At 42.5% G+C, this 16704-nt stretch overlaps 1 protein-coding gene across 2 annotated transcripts in view; it reads right to left on the bottom strand.

The window, feature by feature from the left end:
- STX1A (syntaxin 1A) overlaps positions 1 to 16704 on the bottom strand; it is a 557770-nt gene that overhangs the window by 158883 nt on the left and 382183 nt on the right. For both annotated transcript variants that reach the window (XM_030185767.1, XM_030185768.1), the window contains exon 6: positions 13579 to 13687. In XM_030185767.1, coding sequence (XP_030041627.1) covers positions 13579 to 13687 — 109 coding nt within the window. The remainder of the gene's footprint in view (positions 1 to 13578; positions 13688 to 16704) is intronic.

The following is a 16704-nucleotide window of genomic DNA, read 5'->3' as shown; positions in this document are numbered from 1 at the left end:
GGAGACGCCCCCTCCTATATGTCAGACCTTATCGATCTCCCACCCAGGAATGCTAAAAGATCAGCTCGCACATTCCTCAATCTTCACTTCCCTAGCTGCAAAGGACTAAAATACAGACTAACACATGCGTCCAACTTTTCCTACATGAGTACGCAGTTGTGGAATGCACTGTCACTCAACTTAAAAACAATCTTTGAACGAACTAACTTTCATAAATCTCTGAAGACCTCTCTCTTCAACAAGGCTTACAACAATGATCAATAACTAAAACTGTAACATATCACCACTCTACCTTATATTCTGAATGATTTCTCACTATATCTGTCTGCTTAATTCAATTATGACATCCATGTTTCTATGTAATACCAATTGTATCCTTACCCTGGAATGGCGAATGCCATGACAGAACATTGTAAGCCACATTGAGCCTGCAAATAGGTGGGAAAGTGTAGGATACAAATGCAACAAATAAATAATTAAATCAATACTGTCAAGTACTGAGCATGATGTAAATAAGAACAACAAATGTAGTTTGAAATGTCTATATGCGAATGCCAGAAGCCTAAGAAATAAGATGGGAGAGTTGAAATATATTGCACAAAATGAAAAATTAGACATAATAGGCATCTCTGAGACCTGGTGGAAGGAGGATAACCAGTGGAACACTGTCAAACTGGGGTATAAATAATAACGTATTGATAGGGTGGATCGAATTGGTGGAGGAGTAGAATCAAATAGATTGAAAACTCTGCAGGAAACAAAACACATCTTGGAATCCCTATGGATTCAAGTTGCATGTGTTAAAGGGAAAAGGATAGTGATAGGAGTGTACTACCTTACGCCTGGCCAGGATGAACAGATGGATGTAGAAATGTTATCGGAAATTAGTGAGGCTAACAAACTGAGCAAATACGATAATAATGGGTGATTTCAATTACCCTGATATTGACTGGGTAAATGTAACATCAGGGCATGCTAGTGAGGTAAAATTCCTTGACGAAATCAAGGATTGCTTTATGGAGCATCTGGTACAGGAGCTGATGAGAGAAGGAAAAATTCTAGACCTAGTCCTTAGTGGATCGGAATGATCTGGTGAGGGATGTAATGGTGCTGGGGCCGCTTGATAACAGTGATCATAATATGATCAGATCTGATATTAGCTTTGGAGTAAGTACACACAGGATATCCAATACATTAACATTTAACTTTCAAAAAGGAGACTATGATAAAATGAGAAGAACGGTGAAAAAAAAACTTAGAGGAACGGCTGTGAGGGTGAAAATTTACATCAAGTGTGGATGCTATGCAAAAACACCATCCTAGAAGCCCAGGCCCTATATATTCCATGTATTAAAAAAGGAGGGAGGAAAAACAAACGACAGACGGCATGATTAAAAAGTGAGGTGAAGGAAGCTATTAGAGCTAAAAGAAAATTCTTCAGAAAATGGAAGAAGGAACCGACTGAAAATAATAAAAAACAGCATAAGGAATGTCAAGTCAAATGCAAAGCACTGATAAGGAAAGCAAAGAGGGACTTTGAAAAAAAGACTGCGTTAGAGGCAAAAACACATAGTAAGAATTTTTGTAGGTATATTAAAAGGAAGAAGCCGGCAGAAGAATCGGTTGGACTGCTAGATGACCGAGGGGTAAAAGGGACGCTCAGGGAAGACAAAGCCATAGCGGAGAAATTAAATGAATTCTTTGCTTCGGTCTTCACCGAGGAAGATTTGGGAGAGATACCGGTGCCAGAAATGGTATTCAAAGCTGACGAGTTGGAGAAACTGAATGAAATCTCTATAAACCTAGAGGACATAATGGGGCAATTTGACAAACTGAAGAGTAGCAAATCTCCTGGACTAGATGGTACTCATCCCGGAGTACTGATAGAATTGAAAAATAAACTGGCGGAAAATTGTTAGTAATATGTAATTTATCTTTAAAATCTGTATATCGCGGAGGCCATGAAAAGGTGCAAATCATACATATTTCTAGTTTTTATTTTAATATAGCTATTTTGCTTTTCTTGAGCTGGGAGCAGACTTGAGTTGCAAGAGAGCTATAAATGCGCTTTTTCTGAAAACTACCCTTCTAAGGATGTAGTTTGACATTTGACCTAAGCTAACCTGTGATAAGTTGCTTGGCAGCAACTAAGAGCCAAAGTTTAACTCCTATGACTAAGGACACCTGTAGTATCCAGATAAACAATTAGATGGAGAAGTAAGTGGGTGTGTGGGTGAAATTGTAGGCTCAGCAAGAGGGTGGAGGGGGCTAGCATAGTGACTAGCATAACAAGGACATAGGTCAACCATTTATCTAATGAAAACTTATGCTTATGTGCATGGCAGGCCCTAGCTGTACATAAAATGAGGGAATAAATGATAGAATGTGCTGGAACATGATTCACCATAACAGGAAACAGAATATTATGGAAAGATGCATATTCATTAAATAGAAAGGGTAATTATAATTAAGATAATGAAGAAAGGAAGAAAAAGTATTTAAGAGGAAACAGAACTGAGGATGGCGAGCCACAGCGTGTCCACTAGCAGGTGGACATATTGACCCAGGGAAAACTCTGTTTTATTTGCTACATATTATTGGGATTTTATTTGTTGATATTTCAATAATTACTGATTGGCTTCTTTGACTATTTGAACAAACGTTTATGTCTAATACTTATTTAGTAGCCAGAGTTTTTCTTGCCTGGGGTTCTGCCTGGGGGGCAGGGGTCCACCCTCCAGAAGGTTACTCCTGTCTCTGAGGCAAAGACAGAAGTATGCAAATCGAGTGTGGTACCAGAAGATTGGAGGGTGGCCAATGTAATGCCAACATTTAAAAACAGTTCCAGAGGGAATCCAGGAAATTATAAAGAACAAAATTACAGAGCATATTCAAAAGCATGGATTAATGAGACAAAGCCAACATTGATTTAGTGAAGGGAAATCTTGCCTCACCAATCTATTACATTTCTTTGAAGGGGTGAACACACATGTGGATAAAGGCGAGCTGGTTGATATTGTGTATCTGGATTTTCAAAAGGCGTTTGACAAAGTACCTCATGAAAGACTCCAGAAGAAATTGGAGAGTCATGGGATAGGAGGTAGTGTCCTATTGTGGTTTAAAACTGGTTAAAGAATAGAAAACAGAGAGTAGGGTTAAATGGTCAGTATTCTCAATGGAGAAGGGTAGATAGTGGGGTTCCCCAGGGGTCTGTGCTGGGACTGCTGCTTTTTAACATATTTATAAATGATCTAGAGATGGGAGTAATTAATGAGGTAAGTAAATTTGCTGACGACACAAAGTTATTCAAAGTTGTTAAATCGCAAGAGGATTGTGAAAAATTACAAGAGGACTTTACGAGACTGGGCGTCTAAATGGCAGATAATGTTTAATGTGAGCAAGTGCAAAGTGTAATTAAACTCTGGAATTCGTTGCCAGAGAATGTGGTAAAGGCGGTTAGCTTAGTGGGGTTTTAAAAAGGTCTGGACGGCTTCCTAAAGGAAAAGTCCAAAGACCATTATTAAATTGACTTGGGGAAAATCCACTGCATATTTCTGGGAAACGTAGCATAAAATGTATTGAACTTTTTCGGGATCTTGCCCGGTATTTGTCACCTGGATTGGCCACTGTTGGAAACAGAATGCAGGGCTTGATGGACCTTTGGTCTGTCCCAGTGTGGCAATATTTATGTACTTATGTATAGAAAAATGTTTTAAAATGGGTTTTGAAAATAGTGATTTAGACATTTTGGGGAAAAAAATGTCCAAATGCCACTTTTTGGACATTTTTCTGTTTCAAAAATGAGCTCTTAGTATTGTCATTTGAATATTTTTACTGCTGTAATTGTCTATTGCTTATGTTTGACGTATTCTTGCTGTACACCGCCTTGAGTGAATTTCTTTAAAAAGGCAGTAAATAAATCTTACTGTAAATAAGTGTGAGCTTTGCCTATTCAGGGTGAGAAAAGAGTAAGTGCGAGCTCTGCCAATTTGGAAGGAGGGGTGGCAGCAGTGTAGGAGAGACACCATGGGGGAGGGAGAGAAGTAGAGAAGGGGGAGGAATGCTGTAATATAAACCCTTGGTTTATATTTGAATTAGCATTTTCCCTCTAAAACAAAGGAGGGAGGGATGTTATCTCGGTTTATATTCATGCATATACGGTATTTAAAATTCCTATTCATTGTCTCTGCAAATAATAATAAAATCAAGTTCTCCATACATCAACATTTGTCATAGAGTCCAAAAATGTCTCAATCAACTTCCAAAATGCTGCACATAACACTGATAATTGGTCTTTTCAGACAACATTAATTCACATTTGTATGTAAGACAAAAATGTACCATTAAATTTCTTAGCTTTTTAAAAATGACAAAATCATTTGTAAGGTCAAAACAATTAGCAAATCAAAAAGCCTCCCTTGTGGCGGTTGTAATACATGTCTCAGTATCAGAAAATGAAATATTACAATTTGAATAGACAAATCTTGTGAGATGTGAAATAGCTTTTTGATTTCTCTCCAGACTTCTTCCAGAAAATCTTTACCATACAATATTCATAAATCATATGGAGATCACCCTTTTCTTTAAGACAATTCCAAAATATATTAGCTTCAGCTAAACCTGCCTTCCATTTATTCAGGTGATCCATAGGTGTGTGCCAAGAAAAAAACAGACTGCATGAGACTGTCTGATTCCCCCGATATTGCTTCCCAGTTAATACTATACCTCTGAAGGCACTGTCTTAATTGTTGCCATTTATATGCCTGATAATTAAGGATGTTAATTTAGCCATGAGTTCTGGAAATGTTAGCCATATAATTGACTTGTTACTAATTCTAAGGTGAAGCTTATACCATTGTGCAGCCATCACAGTTTGCCCTCTTGGCATGTATTTAAGAAAACTCTAACATATTTCTATAAACTGTTTTAAAATGGATTATATTTAGGCTAGAAATCTTAAACAATTGTACTTCCAGGAAACTTACCTGTATTTTTCTTTTGACTATGCATTGGGGATACTGTGATATAGAAGCATCAAATGTAATCTAATCTCACTAATCTGATCAAATTCCCTTAGTGCTCTCATGGCTGCACTGCTATGAACCCCACTCAGTCTCTAGGGGAGACTCATATTTGGTAAATATTTTAAAGGGATAGGTGGTAGGGACTCTTGCTGAAAGAGTAAACAGATGGAACTTAGAGATTTATTAATATCCTCCTTTAACCAGATATCTCCATATCACAAAAAAGCTGCCATTGGATAATAGAACAAATCAAGAAATGCTACTCTTCCATCTAACTTTGGAGGCCTTGCGCGCTGTTAAGGCTATATGAGTTGCTCTACCTACCCAAAGGAGCTTAGTTATCTGTTAATCTTGCAATAAAATTCTTTTGCACAAAAATTTGGTAGCATGCTCAGTCTATAATTAATATATGTACCCTTCTCCACCACCGCTAACTCCAGACTCCGCCCCTTCTGCCTCGCAGCACCTTATGCCTGGAACAGACTTCCTGAGCCCATACGCCATGCGCCCTCCCTGCCCATCTTCAAGTCCTTACTCAAGGCCCATCTCTTCTCCCTTGCTTTTAGCGCCTAACCACCTTCCCCATTCCTGTTACCTACACTGACTACGTAGTCTGTTACCATTAGATTGTAAGCTCTCTTGAGCAGGGACTGTCCCTCCCCGTGTTTAATCTTGTACAGCGCTGCGTAACCCTGGCAGCGCTATAGAAATGTTAAGTAGTAGTAGTAGTGAAAATCATCTTTATTGCAGCAAGCCTCCCCCACCAAGTAATATAGAACCACCTATGAAAAGCCCCATCAAGAACCTCTAAAATATTTTGATATTAATATACATCATCTGTACATGGTCTTTATTAAATAAGATGCCCAGATATTTACTGTAAATTAAGTGGGGACCATCTGAACCCATACATCTCAATATATGACTAAGCTGTCCTACTATTCTTTGGTGTGATTTCACAATTGTCCCAATTAACTATTTTTTATCATTTTTTTTATATGTACAACACACAAGTACAAGAAACTGGCAGCAAACTGTCAAAACAGAATACAGAATCTTTGCTGTACAAGCAGTCCTATACCCCTCTCTCCCCTCTCCCGCAACACATAATACACAGCAGCTTTTTCCCTTTGGCCCTTATGCCACCACTCTCACATAGCACATCTCTATGTCTCACATTTCCCCCACACATTATTAAAATCTTGCAAGCTTTCGTTTTTCAAAGCTGTTAACTCTACCATTTGATGCACATAGAGGGGCATAATCGAACGAAAACGTCTATCTCCATGGGCATTTATCTCCAAGAACGGGTCCGTGAAGGGGCGGACCGAACCGTATTTTGGGAAAAAATAGACGTCCATGTTTTATTCGACAATTTGTGAGCTGGGCGTTTTTGTTTTTCAGCGATAATGGAAAATGAAAGCGCCCAGCTCAAAAACGAATAAATCCAAGGCATTTGTTCGTGGGAGGGGCCAGGAGTCGTAGTGCACTGGTCCCCCTCACATGCCAGGACACCAACCGGGCACCCTAGGGGGCACTTTTACAAAAACAAAAAAAAAAGGTAAAAGAGCTCCCAGGTGCATAGCACCCTTCCCTTGTGTGTTGAGCCCCCCAAATCCCCCTCAAAACCCACTGCCCACAAGTCTACACCATTACTATAGCCCTAAGGGGTGAAGGGGGGCACCTACATGTGGGTACAGTGGGTTTGGGGGGCGGTTTGGAGGGCTCCCATTTACCAGCACAAGTGTAACAGGTGGGGGGGTGGGATGGGCCTGGGTCCACCTGCCTGACGTCCACTGCACCCCCTAATAACTGCTCCAGTGACCTGCATACTGCTGCCAGGGAGGTGGGTATGACATTTGAGGGTGAACATAAAAAGTTGTGAAACGGCATATGTTTGTGGTGGGAGGGGGTTTGTGACCACTGGGGGAATCAGGGGAGGTCATCCCCGACTCCCTCCAGTGGTCATCTGGTCATTTAGGGCACTTTTTGGGGCCCTATTCGTGGAAAAACAGGGTCCAGGAAAAGTGCCCTAAATTCTCGCTAAAAACGCATATTTTTTTCCATTATCAGCGAAAGGCGCCTATCTCTGATCGGCCGATAACCACGCCCCAGTTCCGCCTTCACCACGCCTTTGACACGCCCCCATCAACTTTGTCCGCATCCGCGACGGAGTGCAGTTGAAAACGTCCAAATTCGGCTTTCGATTATACCGCTTTATTCGTTTTTGTGAGATAAACGTCTATCTCCCGATTTGGGTCGCAATATAGGCATTTTTCTTTTTCAATTATAGGCTGGATAGTCTGGTCTGGTCTGTTTTTTAAATGCTGACTGTTGTGGGTAGAATTAGCCCCGAATATTCAATGCCAGGTCATGTTCTGGCACCAACACCACTGGAGCTTATGCAGGTCCTGGCCTATATTCAGCTGGGCTGAGAAAACAAGTCAAACAGTCCACAAAATCCAATAGAAGAGAGTGGACCATATGAAAACCACAGTCTATTTGCCATTTTAACTCTCAAATCTAAACAAGGTTGCCCCACGTGGAGGGGCATAATCGAACGTCGCCGGCCAAATAGATCGCTGGCGATCTATGTTGGCAGCGGCGCTACAGCTGGCCGGAACCGTATTATCGAAAAAAAAATATGGCCGGCCAAATGCCGTGGAATTCGCCGGGTTTGAGATGGCCGGGTTTGTTTTTCAGCGATAATGGAAAGTTATGTCGGCCATCTCAAACCCCAGCCAAATTCAAGGCATTTGGCCGTGGGAGGAGCCAGCATTTTTAGTGCACTGGCCCCCCTGACATTCCAGGACACCAACCAGCCACCCTAGGGGTCACTGCGGTGGACTTCAGAAAAGCTCCCACGTGCATAGCTCCCTCTCTTTGGCAGCTGAGCCCTCCAAACCCACTACCCACAAATGTATTGCACCCACTAAAATTGCTCCAGGGACCTGCATACGGCCTCAAGGACTTATTGCTGCTGTATAACTTTGGCACACCAGTTCACACCTGAAGACTAATCTCTCTGAAAAAGTCCTTTCTTGAAATAACCACGTTTACTCACAGTTAACTGCAGATCAGAGGTTGTGCCCCACTGGCAAAGACTCCCCTGGTACTAAGATTAGCAGTAGGTCAGAGCTGGCACAATGGTGTACAATGCCCTCTTTCAGCACCATTCAAGGTAAGAACTACGTTCTCTAACATGGATAACACAGGAAAAGGAACTAAAACTGGCTTACAAAAATGGCCACTACCGCATGGACTACAACAGGAAACAAAACAGGGCACACTCTAACCCAGTTAGCAGGGGAGAAAAGCACCATGGGAGTAGAGCCCAGTACCCTACACCCACCACAATGCACTGCTAATGTGACTCTGCAGGGCACCTAACAGAAAAGGTGTCACACTCACCCGAGAGCCACATCGCAACCAGGGAAAGGCTGTCGGAGGATACAACACATTCTGCTGTCATGGAGGTGGGTACGGCATTTGAGGCTGGCATACAGGCTGGCAAAAAAGGTTTTTAGTTTTTTTTTTTTTTGTTTGGAAGGGGATTGGTGACCACTGGGGGAGTATGGGGTCATACCTCATTCCCTCCAGTGGTCATCTGGTCAGTTGAAGCACCTTTTTGAGGCTTGGTTGTGAAAATAAAAGGACCAAGTAAACCCGGCAAAATACTGCTTAACGCCGCTTTTTTTTTTCCATTATCGGCGAAAGCCGGCCATCTGGTAGCCACGCCCATGCCCGCCTTCGCTAATCTACCGACATGCCCCCTTGAACTTTCACCGGCGAAGCGACGGGAAAGCGGTGATGCTGTCAAAAATGCCGCTTTCGATTATACCGATTTTGCCGCTTTTAAGAAATCGCCGGCCATCTCCCGATTTGTGTCGAAAGATGGCCAGCGATCACTTTCGATTATAAGCTGGATAGTCACGTTTCACCAAACGGCTGCCTGAGGGGTGGATGAATACCAGCTGGTATCAATCTCGGGCCTCACCAAACTGATAAAAACTGTCTTCAACCTGGATTGGCTTGTGGTGAGTCAAACAACCTTGATGTGATCTTGATTCCCCCTGCTTCTCTCCAGTAATACCAAACACTTTCCCTCCCACCCTTGACATCATGAAGGCCTGACCAAGTCCTTCCTCCCCCACCCCTCCAACTCCCATAGGCTCCCCTAAGCCTACCTTGTAGATTCATGGTAGTCTACTGTGGTCATAAGGGCAGGAATAATGCCCATTCATTCTGCCCATTGTGACTCATTTCACAATATGGATGCCAGAACCTCAAGCAGCATCTTCATGGGACCATAACAGGGGATTTAGTTGTTTGATAGCCCTCTTAACCTCCAACCCTGAGATTAGTTTAAGACTTCCTGATCACTACGGAGGGAAGTAAAATGTCTTGATGACATCAAGGACTGCTTTATGAAGAAGCTGGTTCAGGAACCAACAAGAGGGGGAATAATTCTAGACCTAGTGCTTAGTGGAGTGCATGATCTGGTGCAGGAGGTAATGGTGCTGGGGCCACTTGATAACAGTGATCATCACATGATCTGATTTGATATAATCTCTGGAGTAAGTACACATAGGAAATCCAATACTTTAGCATTTAACTTTCAAAAAGGAGCCAATGATAAAATGAGGAGAATGCTCATAAAAAAAAACTTAGAGAAGCAGCTACAAAGATCAAAAAATTAAATCAGGTGTGGATGATATTCAAAAATGCCATCCTGGAAGCTCAGACTAGATATATTCCATGTATTACGTTACAGCATGGTAAAAAAGGGACATGAAGGAAGCTATTAGAGCTAAAAGAAAATCCTTCGGAAAATGGAAGAAGGATCTGAGTGAAAATAATAGGAAACAGCATAAGGAATGGCAAGTCAAATGCAAAGTACTGATAAAGAAGGCAAAGAAAGACTTAGAAAAGAAGATTGTGTTGGGGGCAAAAACACATAATAAAGAATTTACGTATATTAGAAGTAAGAAAGTGGTAAAAGAATCAGTTGGCAGATAACTGACTTGCAGCCAATGGCCTAACCTTAATCAGCCCACAAAGCTGAGGGGTAAAAGGGGCATTCAGAGGAGACATGGGCAGAGCGGAGAGAAGAAATGAATTCTTTGATGCAGTCTTCAATGAGGAAGATGTGGGAGACATACCAGTGCCAGAAATGGTATTCAATACTGATAAGTCAGAGAAACTGAAACAAGGCCGTATCTTGCTAAGGATGTAAAAAGAATTGAAGCGGTGCAAAGAAAAGCTACGAGGATGGTATGGGATTTGCGTTACAAGACGTATGAGGAGAGACTTGCTGACCTGAACATGTATACCCTGGAGGAAAGGAGAAACAGGGATGATATGATACAGACGTTCAAATATTTGAAAGGTATTAATCCGCAAACGAACCTTTTCCGGAGATGGGAAGGAGGCAGAACTATAGGGCATGAAATGAGATTGAAGGGGGGCAGAATCAAAAAAAATGTCAGGAAGTATTTTTTCACAGAGAGAGAGTGGTGGATGCTTGGAATGCCCTCCTGCGGGAGGTGGTGGAGAGGAAAACGGTAATGGAATTCAAACATGCGTGGGATAAACATAAAGGAATCCTGTTCAGAAGAAATGGATCCTCAGCAGCTTAGCCGAGATTGGGTGGCAGAGCTGGTGGTGGGAGGTGGGGCTGGTGGTTGGGAGGCGGGGATAGTGCTGGGCAGACTTGTACGGTCTGTGCCCTGAAAATTACAGTTACAAATCAAGGTAAGATATACACAAAAAGTAGCACATATGAGTTTGTCTTGTTGGGCAGACTGGATGGACCGTGCAGGTCTTTTTCTGCCGTCATCTACTATGTTACTATGTTAAATCTAGAAGATGTAATGGGGCAATTTAACAAACTAAAGAGTAGCAAATTGCCTGGACTAGATGATATACATCTCAGAGTACTGATAGAATTGAAAAATGAACTTGAAGAACTAATGTTAGTAATATGTTTTTAATCTTTAAAATGAAGCATAGTACTGGAAAATTTTTAAAAAGGATTCCAGAGGTAATCTGGGAATTTATAGACCAGTAGGCCTGATGTTGGTGTCATACAGGTGATCTGGGAAATTATAGACCAGTAAGCTTGACATTGGTGTCATACAACATGGTAGAAACTGTTACAAAGAAAAAAATTACAGAGCATATACATAAGCATGGGTTAATGAGACATGGAGGGGCATAATCGAAAGGGACGCACAAGTTTTGTTGAGGACGTCCTCGCAAAACGTCCAGATGGAGGAGCAGGGAAACCCATATTATCGAAACAAGGATGTCCATCTTTCGTTTCAATAATACGGTCGGGGACGCCCAAATCTTGAGATTTTGGTCATCCTTAGAGATGGTCGTCCCTAGACTTGGTCATTTCTGATTTTCGGCGATAATGGAAACCAAGGACGCCCATCTCAAAAATGACCAAATGCAAGCCCTTTGGTCGTGGGAGGAGCCAGCATTTCTAGTGCACTGGTCTCCCTGACATGCTAGGACACCAACCGGCCACCCTAGGGGGCACTGCAGTGAACTTCATAAATTGCTCCCACAAACATAGCTCCCTTACCTTGTGTGCTGAGCCCCCCAACCCCCCCAAAACCCACTACCCCCAACTGTGCACCACTACCATAGCTATTATGGGTGAAGAGGGGCACCTAGATATGGGTACAATGGGTTTGTGGTGGGTTTTGGAGGGCTCACTGTTTCCTCCACAAACGTAACAGGTAGGGGGGTATGGGCCTGGGTCCGCCTGCCTGAAGTGCACTGCAGTACCCACTAAAACTGCTCCAGGGACCTGCATACTGCAGTCATGGACCTGAGTATGACATCTGAGGCTGGCATAGATGCTGGCACGACATATTTTGAAAGATATTTTTTGAGGGTGGGAGGGGTTTAGTGACCCCTGGGGGAGTAAGGGGAGGTCATCCCCGATTCTCTCCGGTGGTCATCTGGTCATTTCGGGCAACTTTTTGTGCCTTGGTCGTAAGAAAAACACGACCAGGTAAAGCCGTTCAAGTGCTTGTCAGGGACGCCCTTTTTTTCCCGTTATGGGTCAAGGACATCCATGTGTTAGGCACGCCCAAGTCCCGCCTTCGCTATGCCCCCGATACGCCCCCTTGAACTTTGGCCGTCCCTGCGACGGAAAGCAGTTGGGGACGTCCAAAATTGGTTTTCGATTATACCGATTTGGACGACCCTGTGAGAAGGACGCCCATCTTCCGATTTGTGTCGAAAGATGGGCGTCCTACTCATAGTAACATAGCAGATGATGGCAGAAAAAGACCTGCACTGTCCATCCAGTCTGCCCAACAAGATAAACTCATATGTGCTACTTTTTGTGTATACCTTACCTTGATTTGTATCTGTCATTTTCAGGGCACAGACTGTATAAGTCTGCCCAGCACTATCCCTGCCTCCCAACCACCGGCTCTGGCACAGACCGTATAAGTCTGCCCAGCACTATCCCCGCCTCCCAACCAGCCCCCCCCTCCCACCACCGGCTCTGCCACCCAATCTCAGCTAAGCTTCTGAGGATTCATTCCCTCTCTTTCGAAAATGAGCCCGAAAGTCAACATGGATTTAGTTGGGAAATCTTGCCTCACCAATCTACTACATTTCTTTGAAGGGTGGTAAAGACCAAAATTACAGCGCATATACATAAGCATGGATTAACAAGACAAAGAGGGGCATTTTCGAGTCAGACGTTTGACATTTAGTGCTAAATGTACCAAGTCCGAATAGGAAAAATACCCATTTTTGAAAAAAGAAAAACGGCTGTCTTTTTTTTCATGAAAATACCGTTTTGAACAAGGTTTTATGCTTTGTGCAGTGATCACTAACTCCTATTAACCTAAGGCAGTATATCAAATGCATGAGCCCTGCACCCTAACCCTTACCTTTGTTGTCTACTAAGACGTTTTAATGTGTACTGTGTTGACACTGTAAGTGGCATATTATGCTATAAAGCATACTGTTCTAATTGTTTATTGTCTATGTCTGGGTTATACTTACTGTACACTGCCTTGGATGCATGTCTTCAAAAAGGCGGTAAATAAATCCTAACAAACAAATTATTGCCAACTAGCCACATTTACCATGTATCTCCCACAGCATAACCCTCCGGAAAGACTAAGATTACAGCTTTCTCTGAATTCTCCACCTTTGGACTCTCTGGGAAATACCTTTTATGTGACAGACCTCTATTCTAGGAGTCGGTTGCTCTGGAAGAAATCCCTTGCTCCATCATCTTACATAAACTTTTGGCACTTAGCATCCAATCACCCCCTTCCCATTACACATTAGAAAAACTGTCACATATTTCTCACTAGTTCAACTTAAGACAGGTCTCTTTCCTTTCTTTAGTTTGCAACTCTTTATCTAGAGTTGTCATCTCTTTTAAGTCAACCTTTGTCCCCTACTTCAACCAGAGCACAGCTGTGGTTTTCTCTCCTCAGACTTCACAGAGAGCCTCTCCCTCTACTTAGCTCTGCAAAGATTCCCAACTGATCTAGGTAAGTATTCCACTCACTGATTTCCAGTTGCCTTTGGATTCTTCCTTTGCAACGCTCTCTGTAGTCTGACTGTGTGGCATTGTACTCGGACATTACTTCCACGAACTTTCGTGATAAGGTGGAATGCTGGAAACAGACAAAAACATAGGTGAACAGGAGAAGAAACAAATTAGAATTTAAATTGTGAGACTTGTAGCCTAGCAGTGAGTGCTTCATGATGTCACACGGGAGACCAAGCTTTCACTCGCTGCCGAGATTCGTGATGAAGTATACACTCTCCACCCCTTGGAGCTAATAAAGTCCAATGCTGTTCTTACAGTGGACACCAAGAGGATAATAAGAGGGCAGCTAAGTGTGAAGGCCACACTGGTTAACAGACACATTGGTGACTATGGTGTTCATTTTCAAAGCACATAGACATCTCAAAATGCCCCAATATAGTTCTATCATGCTCCACCATCCCTGATCTAACCACAAAAGCAGATTCTGAATGCTCTCAAGGGATAAAGTTTCAGTTGTGATCCAACAGAGTAAATTAGAGAAGGCCACAGGACCTGATAGCTACAGACATGAATTCTATAAAATGTTGAGAACAGAATTAGTGGACCCTCTAACATCATATTTTAATGATCTGATAGCTCAACAAATGCTAGCTGTAAGCTCCTTGAGCAGGGACTGTCCTTCCATGTTAAATTGTACAGCGCTGCGTAACCCTAGTAGCCCTTTAGAAATGTTAAGTAGTAGTAGTAGCTGGTGTTTTAAATCAGGCTCAAATCGTAGTATTATCTAAGCTGGGGAAACATTTGATGGCTCCAGAATCCTAAAGGCTTTTTTCCCTCCTTTGTTGTGAGACCCAACTTCTCGCAAAAGATCTGGCTAATCACCTAGCTAGAGTCTTGCCTGAGCTGATGGCTGATCCACAGGGGAAAGGGAAATCGGACTTGATATACTAACCTTCTGTGGTTTTTGCAACTACATTCAAAACAGTGTACTTACTATATACAGGTACTTATTTGGGGCAATGGAGGGTTAAATGACTTGCCCAGAGTCACAAGGAGCTGCAGTGGAAATCAAACCCAGTTCCCCAGGATCAAAGTCCGCTGCACTAACCACTAGGCTGCTCCTCCAACTCACAGGTGGGGTTTTTCTGTGATCGGCATGTCACCAAGAATATTAGAGCCATTTTGCCCTCCCTAGAAGAGGTCCAATGTCACTTGACGCCTTCTCTGTATGTGAGCTTCGATGTGGAGAAGGTGTTCGACAGAATGTCCTGGAAATTTATGTATGTTCTTGAGAAATATGGAACTTCAGGGTTATTCCTTGATGCAATTAAAACACTATTTCGATCTCCTATGGTATTCATTGCAGCAAATGGTGTCCACAGCGAGACTTTCCCCATTCAGCGAGGGACCAAGCAGACACGCTCCTTGTCAACCTTACTTTTTGTGTTATCTTCTGCTTAGTGTGCAGTGGCAGTCAAAAAAGCAAACAGGATGCTAGGAATTATTAGGAAAGGGTTGCAAAATAAGATCAAGAATATTATAATGCCTCTGTATCGCTCAATTGTGTGTCCTCACCTTGAGTATTGTGTTCAGTTCTGATTGCCATATCTCAACAAAGATATAGCAGAAATAGAAAAGGTTCAAAGAAGAGCGACCAAAATGATAAAGGGGATGGAACTCCTCCCATATGAGAAAAAGCTAAAGAGGTAAGGGCTCTTCAGCTTGGAAAACAGATGGCTAAAGGGGGATATGATTGAGGTGTATAAAATCCTCAGCAAAGTAGAACAGGTAAAAGTGAATCGATTTTTCAAGCTTTCAAAAAGTACAGATTGAGGGACACAATGAAATTACATGGAAATACTTTTAAAACAAATAGGAGAAAATATCAAAAGAATAGTTAAGCTCTGGAACTCGCTGCCAGAGGATGTGGTAACAGTGGTTAGCATATCTGGGTTAAAAAAAAGGTTTGGAGAAGATCCTGGAGGAAACATCCAGAGTCTGTTATTGAGATGAACATGGGGGAAGCCAATGCTTGCCCCGGGATTGGTAGCATGGAATATTGCTCCTAATTGGGTTTCTGCAAGGTACTTGTGACCTGGATTGGCCACTGTTGGAAGCAGGATACTGGGCTAGATGGACCACTGGTCCTCTTATTTGGGAGATTATGGTTAATCTGGAGGTTCGGGGGGGGGGGGGGGGGGGGTTGTCTGGGGCCTAAGGAATTTAAAATAGCTGTTTATCTGCTAGTGCATTTAACAGACCTGATGCGCTCCCTTCCAACCCTTCTGGAATGCATGGGAGAATTTGATGACTTTCCAGCATTTAAATTGAATAAACACAAATCGAAAGAATGGATGGCACTTTGATCATGGTCTGGGAGGAAACTTTTTTCTCTTCAGTGGGCCAAGGATCATTTTAGGTATCTTAGCATTCAGCTCTCAGTAGATCCTTGAAAACATATCAGAGCTTGTACAGTTTACTAGGCGCTGCTTGGAGGGCTTTGCCCCTATTGCTCAGTGGGTGAATTAATCTAATTAAGATGACTGTTTTTCCAAAATGGTTTTATGTGCTTCAGAACCTTGCCTTTCTATTGCACGGGGATCTTAAGGTAATTAATAGATTGTTTATCAAATTTTGTCCGGGAAATAAAAAATCTAAACTGCAAGCAGATAAATTATATGGCCCTTGGAGGAGTGGCAGATTGGGACTTCCTTATCTGAAATGGTACACACAGGCCTGTCTGCTACAGCACTTGTGAGACTGGGTGTTCAGTACATTCACATATACAGTGCTACCTCGGTTTTCGTTGATAATCCGTCCGAAAACGATCAATGAAAACCGAAACAGATGAAAACCGAGGCAATTATTTCCATATGAATCAATGTAATCCAATGAGCAGGAGAATGCGTGGGTTGCCCTTTGTTTTCGCAAAATTAGCAGCGAAAACCGAGGCAACCAACGAAATCCGAGACAAATTTTTCACTGAAAAAAAATCAACGAAAACCGAAACCGACGATAACCGAAGTCAACGAAAACCGAGGTTTCACTGTACTCCATTAGATGTGGAACAGGCTGTGGCTACACCGTATCATTTGATCTATCATGACTGTCTCCCCGTACTCCCATCGCACACATGACAAA

This window comes from Microcaecilia unicolor, chromosome 13 (assembly GCF_901765095.1).
Source record: "Microcaecilia unicolor chromosome 13, aMicUni1.1, whole genome shotgun sequence".
NCBI lineage: Eukaryota > Metazoa > Chordata > Amphibia > Gymnophiona > Siphonopidae > Microcaecilia > Microcaecilia unicolor.
Note: the sequence above shows the minus strand (reverse complement) of the source record. Positions and strands in the feature narration are given on the sequence as shown.